The sequence below is a fragment of the Suncus etruscus genome, chromosome 2, assembly GCF_024139225.1.
Source record: "Suncus etruscus isolate mSunEtr1 chromosome 2, mSunEtr1.pri.cur, whole genome shotgun sequence".
Taxonomy (NCBI): domain Eukaryota; kingdom Metazoa; phylum Chordata; class Mammalia; order Eulipotyphla; family Soricidae; genus Suncus; species Suncus etruscus.
The window spans coordinates 114497562-114521358 of record NC_064849.1 but is presented as its reverse complement, the minus strand read 5'-3'; the positions used below and the strand labels follow the sequence as shown (position 1 = coordinate 114521358).

General features: G+C 40.3%; 1 protein-coding gene across 1 annotated transcript in view; it reads left to right on the top strand.

The window, feature by feature from the left end:
- The window catches only part of ANKRD55 (ankyrin repeat domain 55), an 81577-nt gene that overhangs the window by 24577 nt on the left and 33203 nt on the right, over positions 1–23797 (top strand). The window contains exons 5-6 of the mRNA XM_049768118.1: positions 10650–10778; positions 20521–20705. Of these exons, the coding sequence (XP_049624075.1) occupies positions 10650–10778; positions 20521–20705 (314 nt within the window). The remainder of the gene's footprint in view (positions 1–10649; positions 10779–20520; positions 20706–23797) is intronic.

Genomic DNA, 23797 nt, shown 5'->3' with positions numbered 1-23797 from the left:
TCTGATCACTAGCTACTTTCACTCCCCTCTTCTTTAGTGGTTTGAAGCAAACCCCAGAGAAAAGATTGCACTGCTTCAAACTGCTTTAGGTTGAGAAGCTGAGCTGTGGAGGCTTTTCTCTCCCATCACTCCACCCAGAGAGCATGTGTGGCTGACCTGTGTCAGCTGTGATGAATTTCTAGATTTAGGGCAAGTTGCCAACTGCTTCTACTCTCACCTCCTACCTACAGATCATAACCCACAGCTGAGGGTTTTTGGTAAGGACCAAATTCAGTTATTTGTACACTAAAGCAAATACCTACTTGTAAAGGGCTCATCCTATCTGTCTCTCAGCTGTGTGAACTAGCCTCAGAAAGATGGAGATTCTTTATTTTTCCCTTGGCTAGTTAAAAACAATGAACTAGACACCGAGTCTTTCTCTAATTTTTCGCTTTTGGGGCCACACATGATGGTTCTTGGGGGCAGTTTCTGGTATTACTCAGGGGAACATATGGTAACAAGGCTCAAACATGGGCCTCCTATATGCAAAGCATGTGTTCCAGCCCTTTGAGTTATATCACCAACCTCAACACACATCTTAGGTGTGGTTTTTGTAAAAAAAAAAAAATTTTTTTTTTTGGTTTTTGGACCTCACCCGATGATGCTCAGGGGTTACTCCTGGCTATGCGCTCAGAAAATGCTCCTGTCTTGGAGGATCATATGGGGTGCAGCGGGATCCTAGGTCAGCCGCGTGCAAGGCAAATGCCCTACTGCTGCGCCATCGCTCAGGCTCCTATTGTAAAAATTTTCTAAAGTATTTTTAAATGTCTTGTTTCTTTTCATGCAAAATTATCTCTCCTGGAGGAAATTCCTCCTGCTGTTAACATTCTGAGCCTTTGAGTTTTGAATGCTAAAAATAGGACCTCAAAAAGTTTATGGTCAGGGGGATAGGTCAAATGGTTGGAGCACATTCTTTACATGCAAGAGTCCCAGGTTTAATCTCCAGCACCACATGGGCCCCCAGGCACCTGTTACAACTTCCTGTGGGCACCAATGTGTGGGTAGCCTGCCAGCCTACACACCAAATAATATAAAAGGACACTTCCTACTCATTGAAGCAGCTTTTACTTAGAGTCATAGTATATCTTAAACCTATCGAAACTTCTTGGTAATGTTCGCTTAAGTTTTTTATTAGAGATCAACAGGGAGACAAAAGGATCAGATATTTATATCCATGTATATGTCATTGCTGCAGTAGTCCATCTGTATAAATTTGTGAGGTCTAAAGCTCTTTGCCACTGTGTAATTAAGACAATTTTCAATAGAAGAAACACAGTTCAACCTCAGTTTTTTTGTTCTTTATGTTGGTGGAGTTCCTGTATAAGATTTCTCACTATTTCCAATAATTGTCTCTCCCTTCTGTCGATCTGTTTCCAATTAACTCCAATCACCATGAAGCCTCAATTATATGTTAGAAAGGATAACAAAGCATAGATCCACACTCACTCTGCATCTACTAAATAACAACTAAAGCAAATCCAGCAGCTGTCCAAAAAATGAGGAAAGAGCTGTGTTAGAGCTCTAATAAAAAGAGAAAAAATTAATACATTATTTGGGGCCGGGCGGTGGCGCTGGAGGTAAGGTGCCTGCCTTGCCTGCACTAGCCTAGGACGGACCGCGGTTCGATCCCCCGGCGTCCCATATGGTCCCCCAAGCCAGGAGTGACTTCTGAGCGCATAGCCAGGAGTAACCCCTGAGCGTCACCGGGTGTGGCCCAAAAACCAAAAAAAAAAAAAAAATTAATACATTATTTGATTGAAAGTGTTTTCAATAATTGCAGAGTCCCAAATTTGCTTCAAAGATAATTTTAAAAAATTAAAGGATCAATACCCAAAATATAAGTTCATTTAGAGATATGTATATTAATTACAAGAGAGAGATAAATCAATTTCTCAAACCATTCACTAACTAACTTTTTTGTTTTTGGTTTTTGGGTCACACCCGGCAGTGCTCAGGGGTTACTCCTGGCTCTACACTTAGAAATTGCTCCTGGCAAGCTCGGGAGACCATATAGGATGTCGGAATTCGAACCACCATCTTCTGCATGCAAGGCAAACACTCTACCTCCATGCTATCTCTCCAGCCCCACTAACTAACATTTTAAGCCAGACAGAACATGATACTGACCCAGGGAGTTAGCTCACATGTCTGAGCACAAATAAGCCTTGCATGTGGGAGACCCAGGTTCTTTATTCCAGCAGCACATAGTTCCTTGAGCACCACCTAGAGCGACCCTGGAGATTAGATACCCAAGCATTGCTAGATATGAAAAATAAATGTCCCTGAACAGAATATTTTTTGTATCAGGAATATCACTTTAGAAGGAAGCTGTCCTCAACTGAGAGCAGTGGCTTTTAAGAAAATTATTAGTTTTTACTTGTGCCATATTATGTGAACACATTTGCCTTTTCAAAATTCAAATGTTACAAATATTTCTAAGAAATTCTTATTGCTTTCATTTCACCACATTTATACCCAGTAATCACTCTTTGATAAGCCTTTATCCTACTTTTATATTCATACACTATAAATGTAACTTACATTCATACACTATGAAATATTACAAGATATCACACCTTATACATTGTTTTGTGACTTGGGTTTTTCACTCAAGATTGTCTTAAGGCTTTATTCATTTATTTATTGATGTATATATACATCGATATATATGTGTGTGTGTATATATAAATCTGACTCATATCTTTTTTATTGCTTTATGCTCATACTACGTAAATAGCTCATTTAGCTATTTCTCCATAAATGGTTATTAGGTTGTCCTCATATTTTCATATGCAAAAAAGTGCATTTTTCTAGAACAATCACTGGCTTATCAAAGTGGACATTCCATATATGTGACTAGCAATTCTTCAAAAACAACTTTTATCAGTTTGACCTTGCTCTAGTAATGTAAAAGAGGATTTGCATCATTTCATAAGTAAATGTTATTTGTATATCCTTAGTGACTTCTAAGTTTGTAACGTGTTTATCCTCTTGTCCATTCATTTTTTTGGGTTATTTGTCATTTTCTTATTCAAACAGCTTTATATTGTATTATATTTGTTTATTATGGTACTGGGAATCAAACCCAGGGCCTCCCACACATAAGAAAAGTTCTCTACTACTGAGTCACATCCCTGGTCTCTAATTTTTATTTTCAACATTAATCTTTCACTTGGATTACATAATGGTTTGTTTTCACTGTCTATTGCTTAATTTAGGTTGGGTGTGATGTCTTTCCTTGGAACACTTTAAATATGATAGCATCAAAAAGTTATTCTTATTCATTATTGCTGTTGGTATCTTTTATTGGGGAATGGAATATTTGGCCATATCTTGTGCTCAGTGGACCAAATGTACTGGGGATTCTAACCTGGGTAAGCTCCATACAAGGCAACAACTTTAATATCTAGACTATCCCTACAGCCCTGTTTTGTTGATTGTTTGTTTGTTTTTGTTTTATTTTTGCTTTTTGGGCCACACCCTGTGATGCTCAGGAGTTACTCCTGGCTATGTGCTCAGGAATCGCTCCTGGCTTGGGGGCCATATGTGATGCCAGGGATCAAACCAAGGTCCATCCTGGATCGGCCGCATGCAAGGCAAACACCCTACCACTGTGCTATCACTCTGGCTCCAGCCTTGATATTTTTTAAAGAATGTCTTCCCTACCCCACAAAAAATAGTCATATTATGCTAAATTTTCTTTTTGTTTGTTAGGATTTTAAATATTGATATGTGGTTCCATTTCTTTCTTTCTTTTTTTTTTGCGCACCCCCCCCCCATTTCTAAATATGTATGTCAGTGATCTATTTTCATCCCTCCCCTTCCCCAAACACACAAACCTCACTGGTGCTCAGAGTCTATCCTCAGTTTTATACTTCACTCCAGCAGATGCTTTGTGAGGGGACCACATGGTGCTGGCAATGTAACCGGGACCTCCTACATGCAGAATAGCCACTCAGTCCACTGAACCAGCTTTCCAGCTTTGTTCGCCTATCCTATTTTGTTCATCACATTGCAAAATTATAAAGTGACTTATTTAAAAGCTACTAGCTCTACAGAATTTGACATTTTATAAAAGGCAAACTCATACAGTTTTTGTTCTATGGGACCTCAAGAGAATCTTTGATGAATCGATACATATCTTACATAGTTATAGAGAGTTAAGAAATGCCTAAATGGAATATAACCTGTTCAGCTTCACCTTTGCTGGATAAGAGAATGGCCCCCATTAAGAAGGGTCTGGGAGCTACTGGCATCTGTTTTAGAACATGGAATGTATTTATCCAGAAAAATGCTATTAGGTGTGGTATTTAGGATATAGTATTGGTCATAGATTAAAACATGCATCCTGATCTAAGTAGATTTTTGTGAGTAGCATGACAATCCAAACCTCAATTATAACAGCCATTTTGAGAAAAAAAAATCCAAGTTACAAGACAGATGTTAACTTTCAGATCTAATTCTTAGTACTAAATCCTCTTATGGCATTTTGAAGCTATTACTACCAGTAAAAACTGTATACTCAAATGCAAAATCAGAGAAATAGTCCCTAGTTCTAGAAATCTTGTTACTGGGGCCATAGCAATTGTATAGTGTCTTGCATGTGGCCAACCTGGGTTCAATCCACTAAACATTGCTATAAGTGATCCCTGAGTGTCAAGCTAGGAGTAACCCCTGAGCACTCCCAAGTCTGGCCTCCAAAACAACAAACAACCAAATAATTCTTTGTTTCTTTAGCCAAAGGCAAAATAATCAAAGATATTTCAATGTGCTCCTCACTTCCTCTCACCTTCTTCTCTCTCCCACAATGTTGTTGGAGACAATCCATGTGCTCTTCGTCTTTGTATTCCTAAAATCTATTTCAGTAACGTGTGTATCATAGGCACCCCCCCCATATAATGTACCAATATGTTTTTAGGAGACTGTGGGTAGCTTGTATGAGGCATAGTCATATGTGGGTGGGAGATTAACAATATAAAATTGTTATTATCTCATTTTTGGTGCCATAAAAAAAATAGATCAGTGATAAATCACATGCCTTGAATGTGAGCAGAACAAGGTAGATTTGATTGTATGTTGAATTTTCAAATGTTTCTAGATCCTTGCTCAATTTCTGTGAATTCTAGACCCTGCAGAGGAGTACTCTTTTCCTGACCTCCCATTAATTTGCCATTGTTTTGCTCCCTTTGTACCAAGGATTGCTGCAAGGACCCTGCCACATCACACATTGCACTCTGTTTTTTTTGTTTTTGTTTGTTGTTGTTGTTGTTTTTTTTTTTTCAGTTCCTGCTGGAAACAATCTAAGACAGTTCTGAAACATGAAACCTGCTTCACACTTAATCAGATTTCTGGTTCAAAAAACACAGAAGTTACAGTGGTTTTAGAAAAAAATTAAGAGAGAGAGAGGAAGAGAGGGCTGATAGGACTTGTAAGTACCCAACTGACATTTTGGTGGCACAGAATTACTCATCTTCATGAGAGCTCTGTTCCAAAGCAACCCTGCTCCTCATCTCACTTTATCTTATCCCATTCATGCTGCCACCAATCTTGAAATGGATCCTAAGTGATCTGAAGTCAAACATTTCTCTCTGAAACATTACGGAAAATTTTGATCATAAATGTGACTTATTCTGTACTGTTTGAGCCCATGCTTTTTTGGAGGAGGAGGTGGAGGAGGAGGAGGAGGAGTAAGGAAGGAAAAAAATTCTACTGTCACTAGGACTATTTGGGTATCAGTTTCAACCATCTGCAAATACTTTTGAAGACACAATTGAGCCTCAGTGAAATGCTAAGTAGCTAATGTCCAGAATTTGGACATAGGGAATTGATTTGCATTTGATACTTACCAAGATTGGGCTTTTAAACTCCAGGTATATCCAAGGGAATTTGTATAACCTACAGTTCTATAGTTCATGTTTGAGTGAGCAGCTCCTGAATAGTTCCTGTGTGTTTAGGGCTATAGGCATAACAGTAGCTAAGCCCCAACCTCTGCCTCTAAGTAAGCTGTAACTTTGTTGTGATTTCTATCACCACTTCATGTTGGAACCAGTACCCAAGCCTGACATCTGTCCCTTACACTGCCACCAGTCTTAAAATTTCCAAACTTCCATGTCTTTGGCACTACAAGAGCTGATAAAAAAATAAAGGAGGCAGTTGTAGAAAAATGTTCCTAAACAGAAGTGTTGTGCAATATCAAAAGCTGTGTTTGAGCTGATTTTGATAGTTTTGGTTTTCATATTGCTCACTCTAAGAGGATTATTTTTATTTCTCATTAGTCCAGTGGAAAAAAATGACAGCAGGAAGCTGTCATGCCTGAACTGAATGTTCACAATGTCTTACAGTATCATATAAACAAGTAGTGTGGGGGATTGTATGAAAAGAAATTATATGTGCTGAAATGGTATGTATGTGTGTATATATACATATCTGTATGTATATATATTAGAAAATTAATAGAGTAACTTAAGTCTCAATTTGGGGTCATTCCAAGAATAATTAATGTTTCCAGGGAGAAATAGTATAGCAGATAGGTTATTTGCCTGGCACGTGGTCAACCTTGGTTTGAACCTGGCATCCTATATGGGATGAGTACCACCAGAAGTGATTCATGAGCACTGAGTCAGGAGTAAACTGGTTGTGGCCAAAAAAGAAAACTCAAAACCCAAAAGAAAAAATAATCTTTCCAAATTCCAAGGGTAGAGTATATTAATTATGCCTCACGTGTGCCTTTGGCCTCCCTTGAGACAATGACAATTGAAACAAGTGAAAATTGAGGGTGATAATCCTTATAACTAGAGAGAACCACCATCTAGAAGAAGAGAAGACCCAAATCCAGTTAAAATCATAAAGAATGGAATTTTCAAGCTCCTGAGCTCATTTCCAAAATGAAAATCCATCAGATCTGTGGGAAGAGTACAGATCTGGATTTGTTTGCAGGCTCTACCATGCACCTCTTGTCTCTGGCCTTGGCTAATAACTGTACCTGCTGGTTTCAGTTTTCTTTTTTTTTAAATCTTTATTTAAGCACCATGATTACAAGCATGTTCGAAGTTGGGTTTAAGTCATAAACAAAATACCCCCCCCCTTCACCAGTGCAACATTTCCACCACCAATGCCCTCCCTTCTCCCCTGCCCCTGCCTGCATCCATTGTGACAGGCATTCTACTTCTCTCATTCTTTAACATTGTCTTGCTAGTTGTTCGTGTAGTTATTTCCCTAACAGCATTCACCACTCTTTGTGGTGAGCTTCAAATTGTGAGTCAGTCCTTCTGGCCCTCCCAGCCCTTAACTCTATTGTCTCTGGGCCTTATTACAGTAATGTCTTTAATTTTCTTAAAACCCATAGATGAGTGAAACTATTCTGTATCTATCTCTCTCCCTCTGACTTATTTCACTCAGCATAATAGATTCCATGTACATCCATGTATAGGAAAATTTCATGACTTCATCTCTCCTGACGGCTGCATAATATTCCATTGTGTATATGTACCACAGTTTCTTTAGCCATTTATCTGTTGAAGGGCATCTTGGTTGTTTCCAGAAGCTGGCTATTATAAATAGTGCTGCAATAGGTGTGAGGAAGGGATTTTTGTATTGTATTTTTGTGTTGCTAGGGTATATCCCTAGGAGTGGTATAGCTGGATCAAATGGGAACTTAATTTCCAGTTTTTTGAGGAATCTCCATATTATTTTTCATAAAGGCTGGACTAGATGGCATTCCCACCAGTAGTGAATAAGAGTTCCTTTCTCTCCGCAACTCTGCCAGCATTGATTGTTCTTGTTCTTTGGTTTCAGTTTTCAACTTTGTATAACAATGGACCTAAAATTACCTGCCCCTGAGGTTGTATTGTAAAGATTGAGTTAGGGACATATATAAAGATCTTTTCATTCCCCCCCAAAAAATATATATATACCTATAGTATTTTCCCCTTTAACAAAATATGATAAAATTGGGTTTGGATGGATTGGTGTTGGCTTTTTAGTTATTGTTGTTTTGGGTATGGATTGTGGGGTAAATATTTAATTTTTTAAAGGTATAACTCTTGAAGCCTAGCATCTGTGTTTATGAAATAAGGATTTACATTACTTAACACTATTTTGATTCACAGTTTCACTCTGCATTCTCACACCAATAACTAATCTTTTCACATACTATGGTTGTTTAATTTTCTCATTTGGAACACACATTAGAAAATCTTACAGATTTCAGAGCAGGAAGATAGTTTAAAACAAAACTAAAACATATGCTTTGTATGCAGGAATCCCATTCAATCCCAGCACTTGAATGAACCCTGACTCCTCTAAACGTTACTTTTGGGAGCAAGCACTGAGTAAGGAGTATTGCCCTCCCCATCCTCAACACTGCCTAGTATAGTGCCTAATTAAACAAAATAAAATAATTCTAACAGAATTCACTTTACAAGTCAGCAACATCATATCAAAAAAGTTCATTTTATATAAGGGAGCATTTTCCTTCTTGTGTGCATGATTTTTAAAAGCAAAACCTGATTTTACAAAAGCAAAAATAAAATCCAGTATTACCAATGAAAAGTCATTCGTTCATTTAATAAATTATTAGTCTCTGTAATATGCCTTGCACTATTTTAGGATCTAAGAATTAGAGAAGCAAACAAGGACTCTACCCTCCAGGGACTTCAGAACTGTCTTGAATTCTGTCTTTTGTTTGTTTGTTTTTGGACCACACCTAGCAGTGCCCAGCCTTACTCCTGGCTCTGAGCTCTGTGATCACTCCTTTTTGTGCAAAAGGGACCAAATGTGGTGCTGGGAGTCAAACTGGGGTCAGACCTAAACAAGGTGAGTGCCATTTCCTCGTACAATTTCAGTGCCATTTCAGTCTTTAAGCCTGAATACTACTGAGACTTCATAATAAAGTCAATGATTTTGGAACAAATGAGACTTAGCACTTGGAGAAAGAATATCTATGTGTAATTAAAAAAAATTGATTCTCAGGCAGGAACAATAAAAGAGGGTAGGCCACTTGCCTTGCATGGGGACAACCCAGGTTTGATTTCCAGTGCCACAAATGATTCCCTGAAACCTACCAGGAATGATTTCTGTGAGCAAAGGCAGGAGTAAGCTCTAAGTACCAATAGGTGTGGCCCCAAAACAGAAGACAAAAACAAACAAACAAAAAAAAAGGAGGGTAGAATTAATCTCTTGAGTTCAGATCTCTAATTCCAGTGGTCAAATCAAAACTGAAAAAGATCCATTGAAATACAATTGTGTGTTTTAAAAATCACAAATAAATATTTAGATTTATCATATCATTTTAGGCAGCGTTATTTTTTTATATGAAACCAATTTCTTAAACTATCTTAAAGAATATCATTGGAAGCTCACTGTTAGAAGACACTGAAGCTTCTATTCATGTGAGCAGTGTTATTTCTCATGTGCTATAATGGTTGAAGGCTAATTAGCAGTATGACTTCATAGTGATGCTGCCAGTCTCTTTCAGACAGTTCTGTCAGATTGCCTGGGCGAATTACAGTTCAGAATGTTACCAGCACCTGATTGGTCATTTAGTGTTTCTTGTTAAAGAGTCTAGGATTTAAAAGATTGTGTATTTGAGGAACATAGGTAATTTTCTGTCACTGGTTGAAAACATAGGATTGGGGATTGGTAGCTTTGGATTGGACTTCCAGCTCCATATTGTACATGTTCTGAACCATCTCTCCCCGCTCCCCATGAAAAATGCTTGTCCGTGCATGTGTGTAATCCTCTGTTCCCAAATGGGCCTATTATTATTTCTAATGGTTGACATTATACTATTATCTCATCAGAAGTATCAAATAAATACCATAAAAAAAATAAAAGAAATGATACCAAAAAAAAAAAAAAAGAAGACACTGAAGCTTAAATGCAGGCCCTACCTTCATGAGTTGAAATCTGGAACTGGTGGAAAGGGAGGTTAACATTGTGATGCCCTCACACATCTTCCAGGGGTCTTCAAACTACGGCCCGCGGGCCACATATTGTATTTATTTCCATTTTGTTTCTTCACTTCTAAATAAGATATATGCAGTGTGCATAGAAATTTGTTCATAATTTTTGTTTTTACTATAATCTGGCCCTCCAACAGTTTGAAGGACAGTGAACTGGCCCCCTGTTTAAAAAGTTTGAGGACCCATAGATTCAGCTCCACACTTAATCACAGATATGGGAACTTCTCTTGACTTGGCTTTCCTCTTCTATGGAACAAGGGGAACAGAAATATGTCCAGGTTGGCTGACTACTACAGCAAACAACTCAAAATTGCAGAGCTGAGGTACTTTATCCATGCCGCTTCCAAGAGCATTTAGCAATTTGGAAGGTTGTTTGTGTGCATTAGATATCCATCTTCCTCTACCCCAGAGCAATTTCCCCTGAGAGCAGACACCCACTTTATCTTAGTTACTAAAGTTTTCTCAGTACCCATGTGCTGGGTACCAAGCAGAACCTCCACAAATAACCATGAGTGAGTGGCCTGACAAGGAGCAGGGGGTGTCTGTAGTGATGGCCTTCAGTCTCGAGGGAACTGAATGCCATCTTTCTATGTCCCCTTTCTTCCTAGCCAGTGCTCATCTCTTCTCCCTCTGATTGTGATTTTATAGGGAATGACACCACTACACTGGGCAGCTTTCCACAACCAACCTCAACACACACAAATGCTGCTGAAGAAAGGAGCAGATCCTACCCTTGTGGATAAAGACTTTAAAACAGCTCTCCACTGGGCAGTCCAGGTGAGGATCTGTCTCATGTTTGATGGTGTAGGGACTTCCAAACAGATGTCAGAAGGTAGACTTGCATGGCCCATGATATGGAAGGACATAGATGCACTCTGCCTTTCTCTGCTCCTTTGCCATTCAGTGGGACAGTAGTGCCACTCAGTAAGATTTGGCTATATCCACTGGGTTGTTTATTTTGGTTTTTAAATTTGGGTGGGATGGGGCACACCTAGAGCCAGGACTACTTCTGGCTCAGTGCTTGGGAGTTGCTCTTGTGATGCTCAAGAGACCATGTGGTAGTGGGAATAGAAGCATCTGGGTCTCCTGCATGCAAAGAATGTGCTCAGCCAGTGAGCTCTCACTCTGCCCTGCACCCATTGTTAGAGAATATACAAAAGGGGAGTGTAGAGTATTAGGCAGAACCCACCTTAACCCTTACACATGCATACACCACCTAGCATACCGATCCCAGTCTCTCTCGGTCTCAGTGTTTACTACTAGCTCACCGGGTTCCCTGAGAAACCTTTAAAATAGGAAGTTAACATCAAAGTCTGTGGACATTGAGCCTCTGATTTCTTTCAAACCCTCCATGGCAGAGCGGTCTTCAGTAATCCTGAGGTCTATGCTGATTATGAAACTCATGGTCCATGACCCTGCATGGCTATGTAGAAAGTGAGTCACTTTCCCAGGCACAATCAGTACTGGAAGAGCAGGCTCCAGAAATGTATCATCCCAAGAGAGCAAAACTAAGCATCAATTGAAAGGTTGACCCTGGATCACATGACAGCAATGCTTTCTCTCTTAAGGAGGGGGAGGCAGCTACCTCTGACCTCTTCCATTCCTCAGAGGACAATGCTACACTTGAAGCATCTTCACCCACCAATTCTGGCATTTGACACCTCACCCCAGGAAACCCCTCGTTCCTTCACATCTGCCGGTTGAGGGACCCTTGCTGAGCTGCTATGTGGATCCCCAGAGAGAAGTGTTCCCCTGCATTGCTGGCTGTTTCCCTCAGCTGTTTCTATGTACCACACACAGCAAACACAGACACCTGGCACTTTCAGGGTTGACATTTGTGCTTGAGATGGTAAGAAACTAAGTGATTTGGAAACGGTGATTTTTCTGGGCTTCAGTTACTCTGTACCAGCAGACCCTGAGCATGCTGAGCAGAGCTTGTTTTTGTCATCGCACCTGCCTTTAGCACCCTCCTGTGAACTTTCAGTATCAAGTTACCCATCCTGTCCCTTCATGCCAGGCTCTGCCCTAATCTCTGGCCTTCGGTGGGAGTCATCACCAGAGCTGTGGCCACCAAAAGTGACTGACTGGAGCCACTAAAAGTGGCCCACATATATGGGTTCTCACTAAAAGGAGAGTGATTTCAGAATCAAGTATTTTCTGCCTGGCTCCACTCACCACCATCCCCACCTTCCAAGACCATACATCTGGCATGAGACTCAGGTTTATGATTGTCTTCCTAGGCCAAATCTGACCTAGATGTTTCTTCTGTTTCCCCCTTACTCCTTTACCACCCCCTATTTAGAGCAAGTGCTCCAGACTTGCCATTGCAATAAATAATTAGTGGGTGTGGGTGATGCCCCTGCCGGAGAATAGTCTTCGAGTTGATGAACACGATCAACCTTGATTCAAATCCTGGGCACTGTATATGATCCCAAAAAAACAGAGCCAGGAGTAAGTCATGAGCACTGTTAGGTATGGCCCAAAGCACGCCCATAAAAAAGATCTATTGTCCCACTTCCCTCCAAATCTCCTGAGTTGGGGGGTTTTTGTGGGCTGACAATCCCTTTGTACGTCCTTCTAGAGGAAAATGTAAAGACCAATTGATTGAACCCTGAAAATTCAAGTGTTGCCACTGATATCTGAGACTTCACTGCCAATGGATTTTGGGAATATGACTGAGGCCATGGCATAGTGGTAATACAGAAGGTGGTGTGTGATTGGAAAGTACTGTGGGGGGCCAGAGTGGTGGTGCAGTGGTAGGGAATTTGCCATGCATGCATCTGATCTAAGATGGACCATGGTTCGATCCCCTGGCATCCCATATGGTCCCCCAAGCTAGGAGCAATTTCTGAGCACATAGCCAAGAGTAACCCCTGAGCATCACAAGTGTGCCTCCCCCCAAAAGGGAAAGTACTATGGGTTTGATGATGCATCCTTATTTCTTCTTGGAAAGCTTAGTTATCATACACACTTCTTCATATTCTTTTTCTTTACTAATAGTGTTCTACCTGCCCCTTTGATTTCAGACTAGTCTGCACACTAAAATCATCTGAGGAGCTCATGAATGATACTGATCCCCATTTTTCATTTTCAATAGGGTAGGTCCAGGCATCAATATTTTTAAATCGTCTCCCCTTTAGGATATTGTGATGTGCTTTAAAATCTAAAATAACAAATAATAATAAATTCTTTGTTTTGTTCTTGGGCCACACCCAGGGGTTACTCCTGGCTCTGAACTAAGAAATTATTCTTGTCAGGATTCCTGGGACCATATGGAATGCCGGGATTGAACCTAGGTTGGCCATATGCAAGGCAAGCTCTCTATCCATTGTACTATCTCTCTGGCCCTGATAAAGAAATTCTTTTTTTGTTTTGTTTTGTTTTGGGGTCATACCCAACAGTGCTCAGAGGTTACTCCTGGCTCTGTGCTCAGAAATCACCCCTGGCAGGCACGGGGGACCATATGGGATGCCGGGATTCAAACTACCGTCCTTCTGGATGTAAGGCAAATGCTCTACCTCCATGCTATCTCTCCAGCCCCTGATAAATAAATTCTTATCAAAGCTACTTGCCTTTGACCATAATTTGGGTATAAGTATAAAATCTCACTCATGTTTTCTTGATCACTTTAAATAGTTCTTGAGCATTCAATAGGAATTTGACATTAGAAATAAAGATTCATAAGACAGGACCATTCTATATCCCTACAATTATATGCGGATAGCATATAATTATATGTATAGGGCAGTTAGGAGTATTGTATGTGGGGAGACTGAAGCTTTCTGAAGGAAGTTCACAATTTTATTCTCATTGAGTAGGGATGGCGAACAAGTTCGACACAAAGAGCCAAAATTTTAAACTGTGAGAGTCAGAGAGCCACACCACGCAGTGACCTGCCAAAACAGACAAACACACAAAAGCATCTAATTTTTAACAATAATATATTCAACACATATTGCATTTTGCCATTTTGGGTGAGGGTCAAAATCCTGCAGTGATGGTGAGGGTGTACTGCGTCCTCCACACTAAGAACTAACGGCCAGATGTGACACAACATGTGACCCACGGGTCCCCACCCCACTCGCTGGCCCGTGCAGCTGTTTCCGAGGGATGGGAGACAGGAGGATGCAGCCTGGGGGCGGGACTCCGCACTCGGAGATCTCTCTTCAAAGATCCCTCCTCAGAAGCAGCAGAACAAAATCCAAACTTGGCAAAGAGCCACAGGATACAAAATGAGAAGAGGCAAAGAGCACATTCATTTTGGCCGGGAGCCGCACGCGGCTCCGCGTGTTCGCCACCCCGGTCATTGAGAATCAATGAGGATCAACAAAAGGTTAAAAAACACAGTTTGGGGAACTGTGAAACCTTTCTCGCCTCAAGTTAGCAGTGAAATCTAGAAGTGGTCTTTTACACTGCAAAAAAGACCAAGGGTAATTCCAAATGTTTACTGAAACCCTCATTCCACACACTTCCTTTAACCTGCTTGGGCTTGCATAACACAGGACCAGCAATTGCTTCTTTTCAGTTTATTCCACAAGAAGGTATCTAGTGCCCTTTGTCATAATTCCCTCCACTACACTTACTTTTTTCTCTTGAACTCTATAAAATCAAATTTAAAGCCATCGTGTTGTGTATGTAAACATTTCCGTGGGATTATAATGTTACTGATCCTACCCTGATTGGTGATTGTGCCCTACCCTAGGGTAGGAGCAGAATCAGGTACCACCCTAGGTGGGAGCAGAATGCCAGGTCACACCGTACGGTAGGGCACAATCACCGATCAGGGTAGGATCAGTAACATAATAATCCCATGGAAATGCCTCACCATTGTACTTTAAAAATAATAATAATAATAATAATAATAATAATAAAACTGAACTGGAGGGACATAGTACAGTATGTAGGGCACTTGCCTTGCACACCACTGATCTTGGTTCAATCCCTGGCATCACAGAACTTCCAGAAGTGATCCCTGAACATAAAGCCAGTAAGAAGCCCTGAGCTCATCCAGCTGTGGCCCAAAAACCTATACATAAGTAATATTTATTTAAAACACTTGGTACAGAATAATAAAATCTTTTGTAATTTGAAAACTTACAGATGAGTCAAAGCATTAGAATTCTTGCTTTGCATATAAAGGCCTCTGATATCTGGCACCATATGGTCCCTTGAACCCTTTCTTTCCCCTACCTGAGAGTAGCCATTGAGCACCACTAGGTATTCCGTCCCCATTTCAAAAAGTAAATATTTGAAACTAAGGATCTACAGAGTAAACTACATTGGATATCTGCCCCATTTTTCAGATAGCTGAGAAATTTCTTGGTGACTGGTAGTGCCTCTACCCCTACCTGCCAGGAGACCCCCACTTGTCTCTTTCAAAAACCTGTCCTTATCACATTCTCTCTCCTGGCCTCTCAGGCTCATGGGAATATGTACTTGCTCATCTCTGATGATATATGTAGCTCAACAGCCTGCTCTCCCTTCACTCCCCAACGCTACAGATGTTTATCAAGCCCTTTTTCACTGATTTTTCATTAGAAAGCTGATCAGTCTCTATGACTTCAACTCATAAGATTCTTGGAGTAACAATTCTAATTCTTACTTCTCTCTTCTCAGCACTTTGCATTTATAGCTCTCTTGGATATCTTCACATAATTTCCTAGAGACTCTTAGATTCAACGTCTTCCGACTGAATTCATGGTCACCCTTTTCAGTGCAAATTCCCTCCTCATAGGAACCCAAGCTAAAGGACTCCATATGGTCCCTGAATTCTTCTTCCTTATCAGCTTTCATTCTCTGATTACACAGACTCCTCAGTTCTCTTCACATCCACAAATCTGTAATTTTCTTTATTTCCCCATTGCAACAGCTGTAGCCTCAGCAGGAAACAGCTTGCTCAGAAGGGAGAGAGTGAAGTGATTTTTAAGTGATTTATAAAGAGGCTATTTTCATACACCTTTGTACCATGAGGGCATCTGAACCTAGCTGGCCATGATTATTAAGGGAATGATTACTAAGACATGGCAAAAGCTCTGATTTTTGGAGAAAATTCAGTACAAAACAAACAAACAAACAAAAAAAAAAAACCTTTTCCTGAGATTGGGTGGGAATGGAGCAATAGCACAGTGGAAAGGACAATTGACTTGTATGAAGTCTTAAATTTATATATAAACTGATCTGTCTAGCTGTCTCTCAAGGTTCAGTAATGCTTAGTAAATCTTAGCTCTTCAAAGAAGTGTTTGTTGATTTCAGATCAATAGGCATATCTGTCTCAAGTCAATAGGATCAATGACTTGTAGTATTCTTTCTGTAGAATTCTGGTTTTGACATATTTTCTAGTAGATTTTTTCCCCCCAATGACAGGAAACTGGAGATAGATATGATGGTTGGTCTGTGAGAGGGGCAAGTGTCTACTGCTTCTGAGATATTATTACTAATTCTTCCCCACTTCCTAGAAAATGTATTTATTTGGAATCTCCTTCAATGGCACTTTTCTTTTGCTGGACTTTTCAAAGGAGGGTAGAAGGAAAAGAATTTCATCAGTAGAAAAACAACTGTTTAATTGTTTGTTTATTTAGTATGTGTTTAAGAAGAGTAAATAAAAGCACACATGCACATGCACTGCATACACACACACACACGCACACACACACACACACACACACACACACACACACACACACAAACACCTTAACCTTTGAGGCTCTTGAATATAAACTTCAAGTCTCTAATGCCTGAGATTGGTTTGGTGCAACATGAACTCTTCCACCTTGTGGTGGCCAAGGTCTGTGATTAACTGTTTGAGCTGTCAAAATTTTTAAAATGTCCTTTAACTAACTCTAAATATATTTGAAACATTAAAGCATCACTATGTGACCCAGCAGTGACTACAGTTCATAGGAAGAACCTTAGAGATGTTAAGGACCATCTAGATAAGTCACTAAGTTTAATGGAGACCCAAGAACAGTGGGGGGGGAGGTGTGTTTGTCACATGCTGAGTTCATGCAATGCCTGTGCAAGCATCTGTGCCACATGACTCTCCATACTGATAAGAGGAGAACTACAAAGCCACATTAGCCCAAAGTCAACAAAGACAAAGTCAAGTTTACGAAATCCATTAACCAGTGAACAAAGACTGACCTATTTGGAAAACATAGTCTTGAAATCTGTATTAAAGTGGCCTGCATATCAGCTCCTCAATGCCTGGTTGTAGAAAGTTGTCTTTCTCAAACTGTCACTGTGATTTTGTTTGCTTAGTGTCTCACTCACTTGGGCCTTTTGTCATGCCAGCTTTGCTGACTCTCTTCTCTTCCTTTCATGTCCTTTCTCTGCCTTCTCATGTCATTCTCCCTTCATCCTTGTATCTGACAGTGACTTTTAAGTAAACAGTCAATGGGTAAATTGTATTATGCTGGCATCAGAGCTCACTAGACTGAACCTATCTAAAGCAGTTCACAACAGTTTTGTCATCTCATCAAGGATTTTATGCAACATTTCTTAAATATTCTTCTGGTATAATTTTACTCTTCAAACAACCTCTGTCTCTATCTCTCTCATGACATATAAGAACAGAAACTTCTCAGAAAAAAACATAGTTCAATGACTTGACTGCCTTGCTGATTAATCCTGCATAAGGAAAAGAATATGGGTTGCCATTTTAGTTTAAAGAACAAAATGTTCTAGAGGGGGCACCAGCATTGATGGAAAAACTGAAACCCCATTCTCCCAATCTTTCTCCCTCCCTTGCTATTTTGAAAGTGACATAATAAAGTAGAAATGGCTTCTGGAAACTCTGAGCTGTTTTTTGATGGGGTCCCAACCTGCCTGTCTAGGCTAGCATTTCCCTTGGGAGCAGGTGTTTCTCTAGATTAGTCATTCTCCTGCCCCTGTTCCTTTTGTCTTGAAATCTCCAGTCATTTAACCTTTGGTTTGGTTTGGTTTGGTTTTGATTTTAGTTTGGGGGCCATGCCCAGTGGTGTTCAGAAGCTACTTCTGTCTCTGTACTCGACAGTGCACTGTACTCAGGTAGTGCTAAGGAGACCAAGCAGGTCAGCAGCATGTAGGGAAAGTGCCTTAGCTTTGTGCTATCTCTGGGAGGCACTGTCATTTCATCTTGACAGCAATCCCATGGGGCAAGGAGCTTTTGTTTTCCTGCTGCCATAGAGGAGAAAACAGATGCACCAAGGGTTGAACCCACTCATTCAGGGTCCCAGCCAGTAAGTGACAGTGCCAAAACTGGCCTACTGACCATAGAGCCTCCTGTGTGCTGTTGGGTCTCCTCTAAAAGAATTTGCCTTTTATTTCATCTCAAATGTTCAAACTGGGGGGTCTGAAAGTAGAATGTTTAGACCCACAAGCTTGAGACATTAGCTAGAGAGAGGGTCAGCTAGAGAGAGACGCAGGCCTGGGAGATAACGGAAGGTCACAGAAGCCCAGAAGCATCAGGAGGAAAGGAATGAGAACTGCCCAGAGGGTTTTGTGCAATAGAGAATAAGGCACCACTTGGGGAGGGGGGGTGTCTTTCAATGGAATAAGAGACCACACTGCAGAGGGACTGTTCTTACACCCTCTTGCCTTCAACCTCAGGGGGCCAAATGAAGACTCAGCATGAGCTTTCCCCTGCCCTTTGAACAGAGGACTGCCATAAATTATGCAGCTCTCTTGGGCTGTTGCCATTAACAATTACGGGGCTCTCTTTCTGGACTCCTTGAGAGCTTTAGTCCTTCCAGGGCTTCAAGATGAGAGTCAGCTGCAGCTCCCTGTCCACGAGATGGTTTGCCATGCAGTGGCTCATTGGGAGCCTGCAGCAAGCTGAGAACGAGGGTCTTCTGAGACCTGCAGGTACCAACAGAGAAAGGGCAGGGGAAGAAAATGGTAATATCAAAATCAGTGCTGATATTCTATAGGATTGTGAAAATTCAGAGAGTCTGAGACAACCCTGGGGTTTAATAAACAGAACCATGGGGGAAAAAATCTAACACAAATTTTTTGTGACAAAAGTTATTATAAGATGGTTATTGAACATTATTTAGAGTTAATATTAAATAATTCAATTAAATATTAAAAATTCAATTCAAATATTCAAATATTAAATATTTGGGATTGTAGAGATAGCACTTGTTTTGCATGTGGTCAATGTCAGTTTAATCCCCTATAATCCTTATCATTCCCTTAGCACCTCCAGGGGTGGTTTCAGAGCAGAGTCAGGAGCAAACCCTGAACACCACTGGTTGTGTCCCCCCAAAAGAACAAAAGATAATTATTATTCATAAATTAAAATAAAATTTCAGTTTCCCTTGCTAGACTCCTTAACCTAACTTGTGACCCATCTGTTATCCCCGTTTCCTTAACTTGCTCAGAGAGCTTCCCGGAGTCTCCTTTCTTCCTTTCTTCCTAAAAATTTGGTGTCTTTGCAGCCCACTATCGAGTCTCTCCAGTGGAGTGACCAAGTTTCTCTTTCACAAATAAATGCTAACTAGTTATTTAAATTGTTTTATAATCTTTGTACAGATCTCTGGAAATGTGAAAGAGGAGATTTTACATTGTCCAGCATAAAACTAAAGTTTCTCTTATTAACTATTGACAATTTCCTGCATCTGAAATTGCAAATGCTTATGCATGTTTTTCCTTCAGTTCATTGAAATTTATTCAACAGCATTGCTGTGCATAGAGTGTAGATACTTCTCTATTCAAGCTGAAAATTATAAAGTGATCTGAAGGAAAAGCTGGTGGCTTTGCAGGCTGGCACTGGGAGTTAAAAAAAATACTTCGAAGATAAGATTAAAAACTTAGGAGGTTCAGAGAGAGAACTGTGGGTAATGCACTTGCCTTATATGCATCCAGCACAAGTTCAATCACTAATACCACATATGGTCCCCCAAGCACTGCCAAGAATGATCTCTGAGCAAAACCAAGAGTAAGTCCTGAGCATAGTAGGTGTGCCATCTCCCCTAAAAATATATATATATAAATAAATGTACAGTTATTCCAAAAGATAGACCTAATTTAGATCATTGCCTATGGTTCTTTCCTTCTCCTTCTCATACTTGTTGATTTTCTTTCTTTATTAGGTCTTTAATTAGTATCTACTTTCATTCACACATTATTTTTGGTGATTAAATTTCATGCAGTCGGTAGTAGTTTGATGATGACTGGATCATGTTGATCATATACTACCTGTCAGAATTTCCTAGTCATTTTGTTTATGTTGAAATGAATTTCGTCAGTTCTCAGTGATGAGACTACCAGACAAAAAAACAAACTGAACAGGCTTTGTGAGCAAGGTTGCTGTCTGGTAGCCAATGCTCTGTGCTAAAGTGATGTCAGCCCTTTATAGTTGTTGACAGATATCCTCAATTCTCTGCTAAGGAAGACCATTGGGCTCATAGGACACACGCCAATCTCTACAAGGACATGAGACAGTGAAAAGTTGTGGGTTGAATCAAATGTATTTTGTTTCCTTTCCCCTTTCTTTTAAACACTCTTATACATGATAAGCATTCTTTGACTGGTTTTCCAGAGCGGAAATCGAATTCTGTGTTCCATCATTCTGAACCATCACCAGGGTCCGTCCATCATCAACTATGACGATGAGAGTGGCAAGACCTGTGTGCACATCGCTGCTGCTGCTGGTTTCAGCGACATCATTAAGGAACTGGCAAGGGTCCCAGAGTGTAACCTGCAGGCTCTGGATGTAGATGACAGGTACTGGTGGCAGATCAGAGAATGGCGGAAAGTGCTAGTTGGCTTCTCCACATGTTAATCTCAAAATAAAAAGTGTATTTGGGGGGGAGTTAGACCATAATGACTGCTTATTGCCAGTAATATTTGCACGTGTGCTTATTATGACAAGAAAAGCTCTATTTCAGTCAGGGCAGGAAAAGCCATTGTGATGAAGAGAAATGCTGTGACTGATTATACAGTATGGTCAGATTTTCCACATTTTGCTAAATAACTGTAGTGTTACCAGAAGGCTCACTGTGCCTCAGCTCCTGTTCATAACAGTCTTTCTCTTCCCTTCATTCCTACATTATGACATAAAGGCAATACAAGCCCCTTATCTAACGAGTAAAAGAGAGGCTTGTATTCAGAACTAGATGTGAGATTATCATATTTTCCATTTTTCATCATCAAATATGTTCTAGTAGATCTATGCTGGCCCTCAGCACTGAACCAGGAGCAGTGCTCCTACACAGACAGACAGACAGACAGACAGACAGAAACACACACACAAACACACACACACACACACACACACCACTCTAAGCTGGGGTGGCCTCCAAAACTAATCAAAACAGAAGGTAAAAAAAACTTTTCTAAGGGGCCAGAGCAATAGTCCTCATGTAGTGTTTTTGCCTTGCTTAAGAGTCACCCAGGGTTTTATCCCTGGCATCCTAGATGGCCTGCCAAGCACTGGCAGGAGTAATTTCTTTTTGTGTGTGTGTGTGTGTGTGTGTGTGTGTGTGTGTGTGTGTGTGTGTGTGTGTGTGTGTGTGTGTGGTCACACCCGGCAGTGTTCAGGGGTTACTCCTGGCTCCATGCTCAGAAATTGCTCCTGGCAGGCAGGGGGACCATATGGGATGCCAGGATTCCAACCAATGACCTTCTGCATGAAAGGCAAATGCCTTACCTCCAAGCTATCTCTCCGCCTGGCAGGAGTAATTTCCGAGTGCAGAGCCAAGAGTAATCCCTAAGCATCTATGGGTGTGGCCCCAAAACAACAAAAGAAGAGAGAAACTTGCCTAAAAGTTAGCAAATAAAGGAAGACTATTCTTCGAGCCTAGAATTTTTTATCTACCATGCTCTGTCTACACCCACAATCAAACGTTTAAGCTTTGCAGTCATACTGCTTCTATAAGCTTTGTTTCTTTAGCCATTGATTCAATGGGAATATAAAAGTAAAAGTAAGAACAAAATGTAAGAAGTATAAAAAAAAAATTTTGAAAACAGTGACAATTAAGACTATTAAAAAATCCTGGTGTCCCATATGGTCCCCCGTGCCTGCCAGGAGCTATTTCTGAGCAGACAGCCAGGAGTAACCCCTGAGCACCGCCGGGTGTGCCCCCCCCCCACCATAAAAAAGACTATTTAAAAAAAGCACAAGGTTTGCAAAGTAATTTATCTTTGAATTGCAAAACTAATCATTCACCTAGGATTTCAGATGTTATCCCATGAAGCACCATCTACACTCTGATACCTAATATCTTTGTAACATAGAAGAAAATATACTTAAATTCATGTAAGTGTCAGAAGCTAGAAATGGTTAACGTAATGACTTTAATTAAAATGGAAGGGCTAGAAAAATAGTACAGTGGGTAAGGCCTACTGCATCAATGCAGCCAACCTAGGTACTATTTCCCACCACCCCATATGGTCCCCTGAGCTCTGCCAAGCTGAGTATAGAGCCAGGAGTAAGCCTGATCATAGGCACATACAGTCCCATGCAAATTAAAATACATATTTCATTGCTCAATTGCTCAATAGACTGAGTGCATGCTTTGCATGCAGGAAGTCTGGGTTCTATCCCTGACACCACTTATTTCCTTGAGCACCACCAGGAGAAGCCTCTGTGAACAAGTAGATATGGCTCAAAAATCTAAGTATACCTCTTTTAGGAGCCCACTTCTTTCATGAACCTATTTTTAATGCTGAGGAAGTTAAAAAAAAAAAAAAAGTAAAACCCCAGTTATATAAGCAAAAAAAAGGAACAAAAGGAGAGCTGCAGAAAAGTTTTTGTACCTCCAAACAAGCTCAATATAAAATATATTTTATTTGTATTGTCACACACTTGTAAGCAAAAATACCTAGTACCCCCAGAACTCATCAAAGAAAGTTTGCTAGGGCAAGAAAAATTGACAAGGCTAAAAGTGCCAAGGCCAGAGATCAATGAGAATTGCAAGTGAAGTAAACACCAAGAAGAGTCTAGCTCTGCTCAGTGACCTCAGCACTCTCTCCACCACACCCATTTTGTTCCATGTTTTGATTTGGCTCCTTTGTCATGTGCAGCTGTGGCCTTACAGTGAAGCTAACAACCTGTGTTAGTAGAGGATGTTTCCCTTTTTTTTTTTTTTTTTTTTTTTTTTTTTTAGTAGTAGATGTTTTTAAAACCTCCACAGGTTTCAGAGTTTTTAGCTTTGCTATTAATTTGACTTCCCTCTTTTTTCATGAAAGAAAGTTTTCAAGGAGAGGGAAAGAAAATAAGGCAGTAATTTGAAAGAAGAGTGGCTAAAAGAGGAGAACTAGGAAATAAGGGGGAATTTGCCCTTGGCAGTAAAACACCTCATAAATCTATGATTCTTTGGGAAAAGGCATCCCAGTGTTCAGCCAAACAGGTTGGAGTGCTCAGTGCTAGGTCCCAAAGTTGTGGTATGAAAGCTGAGACCTGAGCTGAAACCTGCTACTTGTTTCACACTCTGAAGTTTGGAAAGAAGAAAAGAAAAATATCTCAGCTCATTGGAACTGGCAACTATAGATTACCCAGAAAAGCTCCTGAAAGATTAGCTAGAAATTATCTATGTACTTCACTATCTGTCTGCAACATAGTTTGTTTCACCTTTTTCTTCTGTATCTCATCTTTCATGCAGAAGGTCAGAATAAATTGCTGGTCCAAGAAAATTTCATAAGGGAATATTTTACAATACTCCAAAGTGAATTTGTACATGTTTGTAAACCTGACTAGATTAATGTGCAACCCTCCATCTACTGAATTTACTGGCAATATATACTCTAAACAGGAGGGCATAAGCTGGCCGGTGCTTCATCTTGCCTCATAGTAAATATTGCCTGGAGATGCCACT